This window comes from Malaclemys terrapin, chromosome 7 (assembly GCF_027887155.1).
Source record: "Malaclemys terrapin pileata isolate rMalTer1 chromosome 7, rMalTer1.hap1, whole genome shotgun sequence".
In the NCBI taxonomy this organism is placed as follows: domain Eukaryota; kingdom Metazoa; phylum Chordata; order Testudines; family Emydidae; genus Malaclemys; species Malaclemys terrapin.
The window spans coordinates 126,017,122-126,032,978 of NC_071511.1; the positions used below are offsets into that span (position 1 = coordinate 126,017,122).

Sequence of the window (15,857 nt, forward strand, 5' to 3'; positions counted from 1 at the left end):
TGATCTGGCAGGAACAATGGGCCCCACAGATCCATGGGTTCTACCTCAGAATTTGGCTCCTACTGCAGTGAGGACTCATCCGTATTGTGCTGAGGGGACACCATTCCTGAAAATGAGCATCAGAGGAATCAATCCAACAGCTTCCATGGGACATTGTTATTGGTTTTAAGTTGTCTCACATCCCCTTCACGGGAGACCCCATCTTTCCCAGGCCCCCAGTATCTATGGAAGTGCACTGCATTGGGGCCAGTCAGATATGACAGTATGACCTCTGTTGATCTTCTTTTCTAGACAGAATGGCCTCTTGGAACTTCTGGGACCATAAGAGATGCTTTCCTCAGCTCAGTCAGGACCATCTTTAATAAAAATGGTTTAACAGCTTACACAAAGTTTGATAATACTTCCATTTCTGCTTAATGACTCATGGAAATATTTTTGGTTTTGTAAAACTATTTTCTTTAGCCCCAAACCTAAACCTTTATACCCATTTGACAGTGTTCCTACTGTGCCCGGAGGAAAACCAAGCGAATGCAACTCACTGCTGTATTGGTGAGGTACCCCAAACTCCTGCAGCCACTCTGTTAAGGCCAGCTTCAGAGCCATTTGAGGGCTATACAGGACATCAGTTTCAATATCTTCATCACTCCCTTCATTTTCCAATTTAATCTGGATTGATACTGTACTGTCTTCAGTGTCAGCTAAAGGAAAAAGTTGAGAAAATAGCACATAAGTTAGTACGCAAGATTCCAAATCAGATTTTTTTTTTAAACTCTCAATAAGAGTACTAGCCCAGGAAACCCAAGCTTTGCCAGACACAGCCTCATTTTGCAAAAACAGAACCGACTGCTGCATCAAAAATGTGTAAAATGGAGCAAACTGCAGCCTCCCTCAGCATCAACATGGAAGTACAGCAACAAAGACTACAAATCCGATCATACAATGTTCGTTCTTGATCTGAGTGGAGGCCTCTTAGATCAAAAAGGAGCAGAATATATGGGAACTGTGAGCTTGGCACCTGGAAGCACTGATTAGAGTAAGAGTACAACACCATGATTTGCCACTAAAGTCATTTCTACAAGACCTATAACAAGTTGGTCCAGTTGTCTTTCCCTTGTCCCAACTCAATGGACAATGAACTATTAAACCATAAAAATCTACTTACTCATCACCACATCTTTCCTCACTCCATTCATGTTGGATTTGTACCAAGTTGCAAGTGTATGAATAGCAACATAATTGGCTTCAAATTCACAGTTTGGATTGGTCAGGACTCCCTTCAGTCGAGGGATGAGTTCAGTCGACCGACCTTTATATGGCCCAAGAAACAGCCTCTTCTGATCATAATCGTTAGCATGAATGTTATCCCAGATGACTGGAGCTCTCCTGATGATCTTAGAAACTTCTTCAATAGATTCTACTGGAATGTCTTTAGATACAACTTTAGGACCTAGAGGTACAATTGGATAATTAGAGGACTTTACATATAGTTAAGAAGCACTCATACATGAAAGCAACAAAGTAATTTCACAGGTGCAATAAAATCATTTACTAAAAGCCTGAGTTCATTTAAGGCTACTAATCAACTCAAAGATCATGATTCCTACCTGTCCACAACACCTCAATGCCAGGTAACAGCTTCTCTCCTACAGTCCGTAAATAAGGGGATTGGGCAACGTTTGGATAGCAGAAAGTTCCACAATATTCTAGAGAGGGGGAAAAAGAAAAATACATCCTAGTAGTAATGACAATCATTAGAAAGAAATGTACTGTGAAAACAGACATGACAGTCTTGGAACAATGGAGTTTTACTAGGCATTTTTAATAGCCCAGTGATACAGGTGGATGGGGGACAAGGTTCATCTTCAAATTAGGCAGTACAGAAAGTAGTTTAAGATGCAGCGGGTGAGAATACCTTTTATTGAGCCAACTTCTGTTGATGAGAGAGACAAGCTTTCAAGCTACACAGAAGTTGATCCAATAAAAGGTATTACCTCACTCACCTTTTCTCTCTAGTAACCTGGGACCAACACGGCACAACACCACTGCATGCAGTAATCTGACTGGTCATTCCCATAAGACCCGTTAGGAAGCAATTCCTTACAGTAGTATTCACCTTCCTCTCCAACATATAAGGCAACATGAAAATAAGTACATGAACATCCAGTTAATGCACAAGATGGTATCTTGGCCACAAAAAGGATCACCAATCACCTCATCTCATATGTGGCTACACATACTGAGAGGGGCACATGAATCAGAAGTCAAGTCCCTTCTGTCTCTAGTTTGGTAGGGTTAGACAACTTGTAGAAACAAGAGAAACCAGGACTTCAGAATTACTGCCATCTCAGTATATTTTAAATTAGTCTCTGGATCAATTCTAAATGTCAAGCAATGAGGCTCTCAATTGCTCCCTTACAGGGATTATTCCACAGCCTAAAATTTCAGGAAGTTTTCCATCTTAAGCACAGAATGTGTTTATACTCCACAGCACTCAAACCCCACCCCCCAAAATTTGAATGAGATATATTAAATGCCTCATGAAGATACAGCAATCTCTCCCCAGTTAAAGACTGCAGACAACTTCCATTATATAACCCTATTTTTGCCCTCTTTTAATGCTGGCCTGAAAAGTGGTTTGGCCTGAAAATTCCCACATTCCTAAGGCAAAGAAGGCTGTACACATCTGAAGGTTTGTTAAACTGTTTTCAAAATTACAGGTCACAAGAATTTCCCTATTTGCTACTCTGATTTATCTAATGTTGGTCTCCCTCTTGCTCAAAAATGGCTTATTGTCCCTTCAAGTTTTACATATAGGTATACAGGTACATTGATGGATGCCATACAAGAACAGTGTTGTAGCTGTGTCGGTTCCACAAGTTGATTCCCCCAACACCACTGAAGGATGCTATATAAATGGAATTTTTAAAACTTCTTTAATAAAGTTTCAAAGACAATCAGAAAGGAATCCTACAAAAAGTGGAAACATGGAGAAAATTGCTAAGGAGGAGTATAAAAGAATAGTGTGAGCATGTAGGGACAAGGAAAGACTAGGCACAAAATGAGTCACACCAAGCAAGAAACATAAAAGGCAAGAAGAGCAGATTCTTTAAATACATCAGGAGCAAGAGAAAGATTAAGGAAAGTGTAGGTCCCTCTACTTAGAGGGGAAAGAGAGTTAATAACTGATGTCATCAAGGCTGAGGTGTTTAATGCCTATTATGCTTCAGTCTTCACTAAACAGATAAATTGTGACCAGATACTTAACACAAGTAAGTGGCAATGCCTTAACCATATGCGTGCTGTAAAGGTCACTAGGACCTCTTCCATCCTTATCAAGGGGAGTGCTAACCTTCTCTCCTTTCATACTATTAATAATGGGAAAGAACAGGTTAAAGAAATGTAGATAAGTCAGGTATATTCAAGTCAGCAGGGCCTGATGAAATTAACCTTGGGATACTTAAGGAACTGAAGCAATCTCAGCACCATTAGCAATTATCTTTGAAAACTCATGGAGGATAGGTGAAGCCTCAGAAGACTGGAGAAGGGCAAACATTGTCCCCTTTTTCAGGACAGGTACTGTTAGCCTAACTTTGATACCTGGAATGACACAAATTGATTGTTTAATAATTTACTCGTAAGCACCTAGAGGATAAAGGGGTTATAAAGAATAATCAGCATGGATTTGTCAAAAACAAACCATGGCAAACCAACCTATTTCCCTCTCTGACAGGGTTACTGGCCTAGTGGATGGGGGGGGAAGACCAGTAGACAGGGTACATCTTGATTTTAGTAAGGCTTTTGATACAGTCCTACATGACATTCTCATGAACAAACTAGGAAAATGTGGACTAGATGAAATTACAATAAGGTGGGGGCACAGCAACTTGAAAGACCATACTTGCTGTCAAACTGGGAGGGCATATCTAGTGGGTTCTTGCAGGGTCAGACCTGAGTCCAGTATTATTTAATATTTTCATTAAATGACTTGAATAATGGGGTGCAGAATTATAAAATCTGCAGACGACACCAAGCTTGGAGGAGTTGCTAGCACTTTGGAGGATAGGATTAGAATTCAAAATGACCACAACAAATTGGAGAATTGGTCTGAATTTAACAAGATGAAAATACAATAAAAAAAGCTTCACTTAGGAAGGAAAAATCAAATACACAACTACAAAATGGGGGAATAACTGGCTAGGTGGCAGTACTGCTGAAATGGAACTGGGGGGGGTCTAGTGGATCACAAATTGAGTATGTGATGCAGTGGCAAAAAGGCTAATAGTCGGAGACGTATTAACATGAATGTCATACGGAAGACATGGGGAGTAGCTATCCCACTCTACTCAGCTACAATACTGCTGCACAAAATTGGACACAAACTTTAGGAAAGATGTGGACAAACTGGAGAGAGTCCAGAGGAGTGCAACAAAAGTGATAAAAGGTTTAGAAAACCTGACCTATGAGCAAAGGTTAATAAACTGGACATGTTTAGACTTGAGAAAAGAAGACTGAGGAGGGGGACCTGAAAACAAACAGTCTTCAACTACACCTCTACCCCGATATAATGCAGTCCTATATATCCGAATTCGTGTTACCGCAAGCGGTTCCTCTGCACCCGCATTACTTGCTGCGGCCCTCCCCGGGCCCCCCCACCCCAGCTCACCTCCGCTCTGCCTCCGCCTCATCCCACGAGCACACCACAGCTCCACTTCTCCTCCCTCCCAGGCTTGCCGCGCCAAACAGCTGATTGGCAAGCCTAGGAGGGAGGGAGGGGAGAGAAGCGGAGCTGAGCGATGTGCTCGTGGGAGGAGGCGGAGGCAGAGCGGAGGTGAGCTGGGGCAGGAGGGCTGCAGCGGGGGGTGGGGGGGCGGCGGCGGCGCAGAGGAACTGCTCCCTGCCGCAACTCACCTCCACTCCGCCTCCTCCCACGAGCACACCGCTCAGCTCCGCTTCTCCCCCCTCCCTCCCAGGCTTGCCGCGCGACAAACCTGGGAGGGAGGGGGGAGAAGTGGAGCTGCGGCGTGCTCATGGGAGGAGGCAGAAACGGAGGTGAGCTGGGGCGGGGGGGGGCCTGAGGAGGGCCGCAGCAAGTAACAGGGGGCGCAGAGGAACCTCTCCCCACTCCAGCTCATCTCCGCCTCCTCCCCTGAGCGTGCTGCTGCCACTGCTCCGCTTCTCCCCTCCGAACAGCTGATTGGCGCGGCAAACCTGGAAGGGAGGGAGAAGCGGAGCGGCAGTGGCACGCTCAGGGAGGAGGCAGAGCGGAGGTGAACTGGGACGGGGAGCGGTTCCTCTCCTTACCCCGATGTAACGCGGTCTCACCTATAACACGGGAGCTGAAATATCTCACCGAGGACCGCGTTATATCGGGGTAGAGGTGTATGTAAAGGGCTGTTACAAAGACGATAGGGATCCATTCTTCTCCATGTCCACTGAAAGTAGGACAAGAAGTAAGGAGCTTAATCTGTAGCAAGAGAGATTTAGGCTAGATATTAGGAAAACTTTGTAACTAGAAGGGTAGTTAAGCTCTGGAATAGGCTTCCAGGGAAGGTTGTGGAATCCCCATCACTGGAGATTTTTATGAACAAATTGGACAAAGCTGTCATAGAAGGTCTAGGTTTATTTGGTCTGGCTTCAGCTAGAATTGATGACCTCTTTAGGTGCCTTCCAGCACTTCCTTTCTATGATAGTATGGAAAGCCCAATGGCAAACAGATACTTGGTTTAGTTTTACATCCCCTGGAGAATGACTGTAAAACTTGAGAGCCACACCATTAAGTGACAGTTTTTTAAAAATATGAAATTTGATGGGGAGCCAGTAGAGGCTGTTAAAATGGATGTTGTGTTCAAACTAGTTATGTTTAAGAGTATAGATTGCTGCCATAAATAAATGACACATTCTGGATAAATTATGAATAGTCAAGTCTAAACCTGAAAATGTTTAGTCTTTTCTTAGAAGTGTCAAGTTGCTATTCTAGAGAAAGCAGTGTGCAGTTTAAGTACAAACAGACAGCATAATCTAAAATATTTACATTTTATAAATACACACAGGGGGAACGTCAACTACTGGTCAAATGGGACCACGGCACAAAGTTTAGAGGAACCATTTCTCAACTTAGTCATTGCTTACTGGAACTGCTAATTCTAGATCACACACAAGGAAAGGCTATTCTAGAATATCTAATTATATTACATCCTTCCTGTACCACTGTTGGTGCACAAGGCAGACACTAGTCTTTTCCATTCCTCTCTGTCATTTGCTGCTGCTTCCATCTGCTCTATAGTGTTGAGGTCAACTGCTCTACCCTCCCTACTAAGGGTTCTTAAAGTTTCTCTTGGCACTCATTTCCTCTCACCAGTAGGTTTCCACTTGATGACTTCATGTGGGAGTCCGAGTGTTGGCATCCATAACACATGCCCCAATTATGTCCAGTGCTTTTTCTGATTCTAGTGGAGATGAGCTGTCACTCAGTTGCAAAATATCAGGCAAGTCTAGATCTTCTAGGCATTTGCTATCTACCAATACTTTAGCAGTGTTTGTATTGCTAATACACTTCCTCATTATCCATTCTATGGTAATACTAAACAGCAGGTCTGCATTTTATCTGTTTCACACCAGGGTCCACTGTGAACCACTCATCTGGATGTTCACCATTAAAGAGCACTTCACATCTCTATACATGGCCTTAATGACATTGACAACTCTAGGTGGGATTCCATAGCCCAGAATGTATGACTGACTTTCAAAAGGCATTTGGCAGCTGCACAATTAAATGGACGATGAGAACATGCCATTCTATACACTCTTCTACGATGGTCCTTAGTGTGAATATCAGATCTACACCGGATCCCTTGGGCCTGAATCCAGATTGTTGTTCTCTAAGCTTGCATCCACTGCCTCGTTTGTCCTGAGTAGTATCGCACTGCCGAAGACTTACACTGTTCTGTGTTGTTCTCCAGTTGTTACAGTCAGTGAGATCGCTCTTCTGGGGTGTTCTGACAAAGATTCCATGTTTCCAGTGGCCAGAAGGGGTCTCTTTTTAAAGACTTCATTAAACAGTTCTGGAAGTTTCGTTAGGGTGGTGGTATCAAGAGCTTTTAGCATTGCTGCTGCAATTTGATCATCTCCCACTACTTTGTTATTTTTCCAGTTTCTTGACTGCAGCCTATACTTCTAGTTGGACTGTCATCTCTATTGGATTGATGTGAACGGCAAGTTGATCAGATTCACACATTTAATATATCTGGTGCTGAGGTAAGGCTGCATCCGTTGAAGCCTTCTTTGAAATGCTCCAGCCCTCTATTTTTCTGCTCTGCCTCAGTTGTAAACATTTTTCCACCGTTGCTTTTTATTGATACATTTTGAGTTTTCCCACACACGATTTTAGACATTTGGTGAACAGCTGTATGGTTTCCTATAAGGTCTTCAACATATCTCCATATATCTTTCCTTGTGTTGCTTTTCACTTCCTTGTACTCCTTTGAATGCTTTCCTTTCCTCAGTGAGTCTCTTGACTTACGCAAGTCTTGTTCTGTCTATGCTGATAGACAACTCTCTGCTGCAGCTTGACTCTCATGGTCTGACTGCTGCCCACTTTTCTTTAAGTCCAATCTGTGTCTTACCTTCCTCTGCTTTGGCAGCACCTCAAACCTGTTCCATAGTTCAAGATGGAATTACTCACAGTACTCTTGTTTTCAGTGTTAAAGTTGAACGTTCTCAGTTTTAATTTCAGTTTAGCAACGCAAAGACTGTGGTCTTTGCTGACATCTGCTGCTCAATATGCCCTTGGACAGAAGACCTGAATCCTGAGCTAATGTAGAAGTGGTAGATCTGTTTTTTTTTGTTTGTTTGTTTTGTCAACATGGAATTAGTCAGATTCTTTTGGGGGTATTTTTGTGACGAAACAGAGTATTAGGATAAATTAGCCTACCAATTTATCCTAACTGTGAGCTCAACTGTAAAGTTTATAAAAGGTTACAATAACTTGTAACAAATGTTAATGGGAAAGAGGTATGAAATGGAGACAGAAAGACTGAATTAGTCCACACAAAGGAGCCTACTGATAGAACTCAAGACTGTGTTTGCCCCAGGCCCCACAGGACCCCGAGTTTTTTTGGGGGCCCCTGGAGTGGGGTCCTTCACTCGCTCCAGGGGTCCAAGAAAACTCACGGGGCCCGGGCCCCCGGAGCTTCTTCCGCTCCGGGTCTTCGGCGAGAATTCGGCGGTGTGAGGTCCTTCCGCTCCAGGACCCGCCGCTGAAGTGCCCTGAAGACCTGTGGCGGGGGGGTCCTTCCGCCCTGGGACCTGCCACCGAAAAGCTGGGTCTTCAGTGGCAATTCGGCGGTGGGGGTCCCCCACCGCCAAAGATCCCAGGCCCCCTGAATCCTCTGGGTGGCCCTGTTTACAGCCCAATATAAAAAATACCATTGCTGACAGTGTCAAGTCAAATGCTGATGCAAGATACAAAACAGCTAAAAATGAGAAATTTGGGAAAGTCCCATTCATCCCTTGACCATGCTGTGGAGAGTTCCAAAACATGATTTGGATTCCTTCATACAAGTTAAACTAGAAAAAAAGTTTGTTTTGTCTCATTCCTAGTTGAACTTTCTTGTATCTTGCAACATAATTCTTCTGACTACTTCATGTTTACACCCTTCAAATAGACTTATATCCCCCTTAGTCATCATATGCCCCAAGCCACACACATTTAGTTTCTTTACTCTTTCCTTAAATGTCAATTCTTCCAGATTGCTCCAAGATGTTTAGTGACTGCTCTAGGGAAAGCCTTCATTGATCTGGGTGCAGTGAAATAGAAGGCTCATTAATTTCAAAGCTATCACAAAGTAAAATTAGTCCTAATGTTTTACCTGTAGGACAGAATAGGAATGTGTCTGGTTCTCCTAAATACTGATATATTTCATTAGTAATGGAGACCTGGGCATGAGCAAAGGAGCTAAAGACTTCTTTGTCTGCTGCACACATGTTGTGATCAATATCATCAAACAGCAGTGCAAAGGATCTGCAGCCAAACTGGGAAACCTAGAGCAGAAGGGGAAAGAAGTGAAGAGAAATGTTTAGAAAATTAAGAAAACAAACAGTAAAAAGTTCTAAAAGCTAACTTGCCTTTAACAGGATCAGCCAACATTCCTTCCCCCCCCCCCCCCCCCAAAAAAAAAAAATAGCCCACAAAATAAGTATGAGTCAATTTCTGTTTGAGGAATCACTGGTTTTCAGTTTGTAATTTGTAATCTAAAAATACACTTGAAATTCCCAAGTATATGTCAACATTTAAATAAAATCCACAGTACCCTGCATAAAGTGCACAGCATCGCAAGATGAGTGACGAATGTTGGAGTGCTTCCATTACCATAGTGTGCCTTGCAAATTCAAAACTCTTTCCAATAAAGGAAGGACTAGAGGAATGGGGGAGGGAAGGAAGAGGAATGCCTTGGCAGTTATCGCCAATTAATACATGACTCTGACCCACCATTATGTTTTTCTCAAGGATATCACTGGAGACTGGCAGTCTGTTCCAATTTCCCAATCCAAGTCTTATCTCATAGGAGAAGCAGACAACTAGGAAAGACCAAATTCAGCAACAGACCTCAGGTGAAGTGGAGCAGAACATCACAGGAACTTAGAAGGTATGTGCACATTTTAGGTCTTCCCCATTGAAATTTTTCTTGGAGGAATACCATCCTTCCCTTTGGATAGGAGTCTTAGTTTGAGGTTTTTAAAAAGGATTTTAGGACCAAAATTCCCAAACAACAGTTAGTAAGAATTGTTATTCCTGATCAGATCACTGCCAGCATCCTGCCTCTAAGGAAGTTCCGATAGTGCACTGGCCAATTGTACAAAATCTAACATGGGAGAAAAAGTCCTTCCTGACGCTTGCAGTAGTTTCAATCCCAAAGCCTCATTGTTCATTTTATGAGAAACTCTGAATATTATTAGACATAGTATTATACAGACATTGGCACTTATGTTCAATACGTAAAAGCAAAATTGGTCAAAAAATGCCACCAAGTGTACAGCAGACACATGAGTTACTGAGTTATTTTGGAAGTTCCAAACATTCTTAAATTACATGGGCTGAAAGTTTCAACAAGACCTACCTGGTCCAGCTTGCGTTTCAATGTGGACACTTCTTTTGGATTTGAGAAAGTGATATCAAGTCCAGGCGAGATGGCATAGATGAATTCTATCTCATATTCTTGGGCAGCCGAGATTAGAGTCATGAGTTGCTCTAAGAGTTAAATCCAAATATTTCAGAAGGTTTCATCAATAAGAAAGCTAAGATACCTCCTCATAAATATTAAGAAATACATTATAACAAGCAAATTACTCCACTGCTAGAAGCCAAGAAAGGGTTTCAGGTAGCTTTAACAAATATTTTGAATGTTCTAAGTGCTTACTGCTGCACTAATCTAAGCTGTATTGCAAATTGTGTAGAGAAACAACATTAAAGGGATGGTAACAAATACTTGTCTTGTAGTTTAAGCTTTATTTCACATTTATCATTATTTTTAGAAACCTTTTAAAAGAATGAGAATATGCCAGTTTGATCCTGTGGCAAACATGGGTGCATTTCACCTGTTTATATGGAATCAAACCTAAAAGCTCTGAAACGGTTACTCATTTCCATATGGGTCAAAAATATTAAAGAACTGATCCAATGTAGTAATCAATTTTTGCAAACAGGATTTGTTCAGTTGAACTCTTTGTCTGATGCTTTCAACTGCAATATTTGTATACTGCTGAGCTACAGGATGCATCAATAGTGGCTTTTAAAAACCTCTGAGTAGAAGTTATCCTAAAAAAGGCAAATTTCATTCTCCAAGCTGAGAGAAGCAGAAGTAAACAAATAATTTTTTTGGAACCTGTTATAACCTACGGTGTTATTGGTAACAGGTAAGAAAATTTGTTTTATAAATATAATTGTAATCTGCCAACATCCCTTTAACTTTATTCCTAAAGCCATTCAAAGTAGCCTCTACAAGATTTAATTCTGATGTGGTTATCATCTCTCTCCTTCACCCAAGGAAGAGACTCCTACAAATGCCCTGTTAGCCAACAAACCTCTGTGCTCTGACAGAATAGCTCTTTTCCACTGGTGACAAGAGCACCTTAAAACTCAGTAAGGGCCATCTCCTCTCCTCAATGAAGTCAGCAGCAAGACTCCTAGGTGCAGGCCCTAAGACTGTACAATTTTACTTATTTTCAGATTGTTAGGGCTGGCAACGCTGGGGCACTACTGGACAAGAACACCGTAGTTATGCTAGCTAGGTCTCCTCTGCTGCTGGGAAATCAGGGAAGAGAAAGAAGAGTAACCCCTTCTTGTGAAAACCACCAGCTACTAAATAAATCCCAAATGTCAAACTTCTGTTTTTTACCTTAAAGTTCTGATTAAGCCAGAAGTTGAAGTTCCAGTCATGGCTCCCCTCACTAGTGTGTGTGCGCGCACTTGATCAACCAGAGACATTAGCAATGCTCATTCCATTTTAAAAAGGAAATATTTTCCCCTTCCTTACAATAAGGTCCCGATGACCAATACAGATAAGGAAAAAATTCAAAATGAACCCTTCTCACTGCCAGAAGAGGGAAATGAAGGAGAGTGAATCCCAGAATAAAATTAAAGCTAGTCTTAAACGGAGTTTTAGAGGTGAAATGCAAAGCTAAAATTAAAGTGAAGGAAAACCCAAATGTATTTTGCAAGCCCTATTAAGTAAGCTTGCAAGGGGCATTCAGTATATAAACCTTGACCTAATGCTTTCTGCATTGCCATTCACCTTTAAAACTGGATACAATGATTAAACATCCAAGCACATGTACCAGTGACCGTGATTCATTCAGCAACTACTTATAGAAAATACAGAGGGGAATAAAGGCAATTACCAGCTTCCTCCACAGAGTACATTTCTCGCCAGAACATCCTGTGCTTGTAGTCATCTTTTGGAGCATACAAGTAGGTATTCAGTCCCCATTTCTGAAGCCTGTAACGGGGGGAAAAGCCTCCATTAGTATTCTACAAGTGCAACAAAGCTGCATTTTATAGTATCTCATTCTCAAATGTATCCATTTGTCTTTGAGAACATTCACCACTATGCTACTAATTCAAATGGTATTGCAAAAGTTTGAGAAACTAGACAAATCCAGAACAGCCTGAGCAAGATTAGAAGGGAAATGTAATCAGCTAAAATACAAATAATAGGTAAAATGCTGCTCGAAGTCAGGCCTGAGTATCCTTAATAGTCTACTAAGTGGAAGATGATAGTTTTACTGTTCTGGAGCACATTGCAAACCAAGGGGAAACGTGACTTGCCTTCTAAAAAGTTCTTTCCTCTGCTCCATAATCCATGGTCTTCCATAAAATCCTGTGGGAAACAAGATTAAAATTATCCAGTTATACATCAGACTTTATCTGTCTCATGAAACAAAGATTAAGAGAATATTTTTTTCACTTCAAGGTCCCAGAAGCAAAGACAAGGTTTTCATCTCAAGACCAAAAACATCTAGACACTTGATCATGGCCTTGGATAAACCAAGAGACTACCTACACTTGACCAGAGCTCAGAGACCCACTTTTCTTCTTCTCCTCCTCCTCCTCCTCCCACAAGATGTTTCTATTACATTCAGTTTAAAATGTAACAGAAATCTAGCAATCGGGGAAAAAAATCAAAATAGCATAAAAACATAACATACTAAAAAATCATAAAGGAAATACTAAAAGATCTATATTTTCAATTTAATTACACCCTCCATAATTTATGATCCATGCTGATAATTTTAGCCACTGAAGCAATTAATTTTCAGAATCCAAGCAGAAGTCCTCAGCAGATGCCCTTCACAAGTCAGGGCAGCACTACTACACAAGTAGCCCGAACAGCAATAACCCAATTATGCTATCATTCTAGAAGTCTGATGAGCAGTTTTAACTTTAATAGTGGAATATCGAACAGTTCTGAAAATAATTACCAGTGCAAGAGTGTTTCTTGATACAAAGACAGGTTATATTACTTAAATCTACACATATTATGCTCAAATATACAGGAGGTGGGGTTTGAGCAAATAGAGGGCCAGACTCAAATGGATACATAAGATTTGTTCCCTTTTTAATTTTAACTAGGAAATGCTGGCATCTTATTACACTGTGCCCAAGGATATAAAGTTTCAGCTTGTGAAAAATGGAGAGGCGCCTAAACAGACTATTTCAATGGAAATCCAGAAGTTTGATCTGCCTCAAACTTCAAATTTAATAAGTTCCTCCCAATCTACCCTCTATGAATGACACTTCATGAAAAGCAATGATCTCGACTAGCCTACCATTATTAAAGCAATTTCATTTAGTATTGAGCGCCAACAGATCCACACCTTTAATCACAAGTGGATACTCTGCATATTAGAAAGTCTCAGTTTGGCAGTCTGAGGGAGAGACCCAAGACTAAAAGAGTGAAATGTAATAAGCTTTCATTTTCATCCAGCATAACTGCTCTGCTTGATGAATGATGCAACTGGCAAGGCAAAGCAAACGCATGTACAAGCCCTTACATCACTAGCCTGAAGTTAAACAGTCCTATTTCCAGATCTGATCACCCACTATCACTATACTTGCACTTTCATTTTAAATAGAAAGATTAGACAGGCTTTGTTCATTAAACTAATGCTTGACTTTTTAAAACAAGGTACAATTTGAGAGTGTCCTATGTTAAAAAATGGACTCCAATTACCTATTAAAAGTGAACCCTGTGACTAAGTTTGAGGAGCTCTAAATAAGCTCAACTTTTAAAGGTTATTCTTAACAGAGCAATTTTTAGTTACTTAGTGCCACAAAGTGGTGAAGTTAGGTACTACCGCTCCCATTTGGTTGCAATTGTGAAGTGACAAATGGAGGACAGTGAAACAGCAGAGCAAATAAAGAGGCCCAGTAGTGTGCACAGAACAAACAAGGTAACAGACAAATTCTTCTCATTTACAGAAATGTAATAGAGTTGCATTGTCACTGGCAGGCTAATTTGGTCCTAAATTAGTCAAACAGACCTACCTAATCACAAAGGGACCTAATTAATGTGGTGCCTAGTCAATACTTGGCACTTCTATGCATGTAGAGCATTCTGAACATCGGAACACAATTTGAAAACTAATCGTATAGTAACCTGAAGTGAAATCAAGATGCAAACTTAAAAAAAAAAGGGGGCAGTGAAAGATAATGGGTAGGGTTAAAGTATTAAACAATGAAGAGTAAATTTAGATTAAAATATATTAAACTAAAGTTCTAGTAGTGTATTAAGATATTTTAACCTGACAGCATCCCTTTAAATCAAAGTACTAAGACATGTCAGCTGGAGACAATGTTAACATCCTTCTCTCCGACCTAAGAACTTGGTCCGTCTTTTCCATCTCTCTTTGTGGGTGTCCAGCAGTGAGATTAAACATAGGCAGAACAGAGTTTTAATTCCCATCCTCCCACACATACCCTCATTCCTTGTCACCAAGGGTCTTAATCTGGTTGCTGTATTTGACCATCAGATTCGGGAAAAGTCTAGACCCTGACAATTCTTCTTGTCGCAATGTGTCCACTTCAGGCCTTTCCTCCCCATCTACAGCAAAAGCTTTTGTCCAGGTCCTCAGTATCTAAGCTACCAATTTCTTCATCTCTGGCCTTGACCAATGCCATCGTGGCCCACTTTGCCACTGCAACAACAGTTCCTGACTCATCGCTTTGATCATGTTACACCCCCCTCCACAACCTTCACCATCTCTCTCTCTCCGATACGTTACTGAGACCCTGATTCCCACGGATTGCCTATACTTAGATTGAAAGCTCTTCAAAGCAGACATGCTACATGTCTGTACAGTACCTAGCACAATGAGGCTGGGACCTAGAGTCTAGTTGGTACCACTATATAAACAAACAAAATGGTCTTGTGGGAAGGTGAGAAAATGGAGAGAGGGAGAGACTGGGAAATGGGTAATTTGATAGAAAGCCTTTTACCTCTAGGTCTCGGATTCAAACCAAATCAATCAGAAGTGATCAGAAGCTTACTACCATCTGACACCTATTCAGTATCTTATATAAAACTGACTCATCTTAGTACAGGAAAGAATACAAAAGGCCTTCGCTGCTGCCATCTGTGCTTATCTCCAGTGCTATCAATCTGCTATCTTTCACTACAAGGTAAAAATCTACTTCAGTAATGAACATTTTGGGTAGACCTGAATATCCCCAGGCTGGCTGAGGGCTAATAAGTGCCAAAAAGCCTGACAGATATTAGCAATGACAATTGATAGATCTTTTTTATCACTTTTTAAAAATGTATTAGAATTAGAAAATATCCAGAAAAGGGCAAAAATAAAAATGATTAAGGGTATGGAACAGCTGCCATAATTAATAACACTGGGACTCTTCAACTTGGAAAAGAGAGACTAAGGGGGGATATGATAGAGATCTATAAAATCATGACTGATGTTGAGAAAGTAAATAAGGAAGTGTTATTTACATCTTCTCATAACACAAGCGCTAGGGGCCACTAAATAGGCAGCAGATTTTAAACAAACAAAAGGAAGTATTTTTTCACACAACGCACAGTCAACCTGTGGAACTCCTTGCCAGAGGATGTTGTGAAGGTCAAGACTATAACAAGGTTCAAAAAAGAACTAGATAAATTCATGGAGGATAGGTCCATTAATGGCTATTAGCCAGGATGGACAGGGATGGTGTCCCTAGCCTCTGTTTGCCAGAAGCTGGGAATGGGCAACAGGGGATGATTCCCTGTTCTGTTCATTCCCTCTGGGGCATCTGGCATTGGCCACTGTCGGAAGACAGGATACTGGGCTAGATGGACCTTTGGTCTGACCCA

The 15,857-nt window shown here is 41.3% G+C and overlaps 1 protein-coding gene and 1 non-coding gene across 2 annotated transcripts in view; both read right to left on the reverse strand.

Annotated features, from left to right (window-relative positions):
- Positions 1-15,857, reverse strand: part of OGA (O-GlcNAcase) — a 55,856-nt gene that overhangs the window by 38,176 nt on the left and 1,823 nt on the right. The window contains exons 2-8 of the mRNA XM_054035959.1: positions 12,323-12,374; positions 11,896-11,993; positions 10,116-10,246; positions 8,868-9,039; positions 1,605-1,703; positions 1,163-1,447; positions 540-698 (exon numbers count right to left, since the gene is read on the reverse strand). Of these exons, the coding sequence (XP_053891934.1) occupies positions 540-698; positions 1,163-1,447; positions 1,605-1,703; positions 8,868-9,039; positions 10,116-10,246; positions 11,896-11,993; positions 12,323-12,374 (996 nt within the window). The remainder of the gene's footprint in view (positions 1-539; positions 699-1,162; positions 1,448-1,604; positions 1,704-8,867; positions 9,040-10,115; positions 10,247-11,895; positions 11,994-12,322; positions 12,375-15,857) is intronic.
- Positions 3,241-3,371, reverse strand: LOC128841386 (U6atac minor spliceosomal RNA). The gene has a single exon (XR_008445827.1). It is a non-coding gene; the product is annotated as a U6atac minor spliceosomal RNA (small nuclear RNA).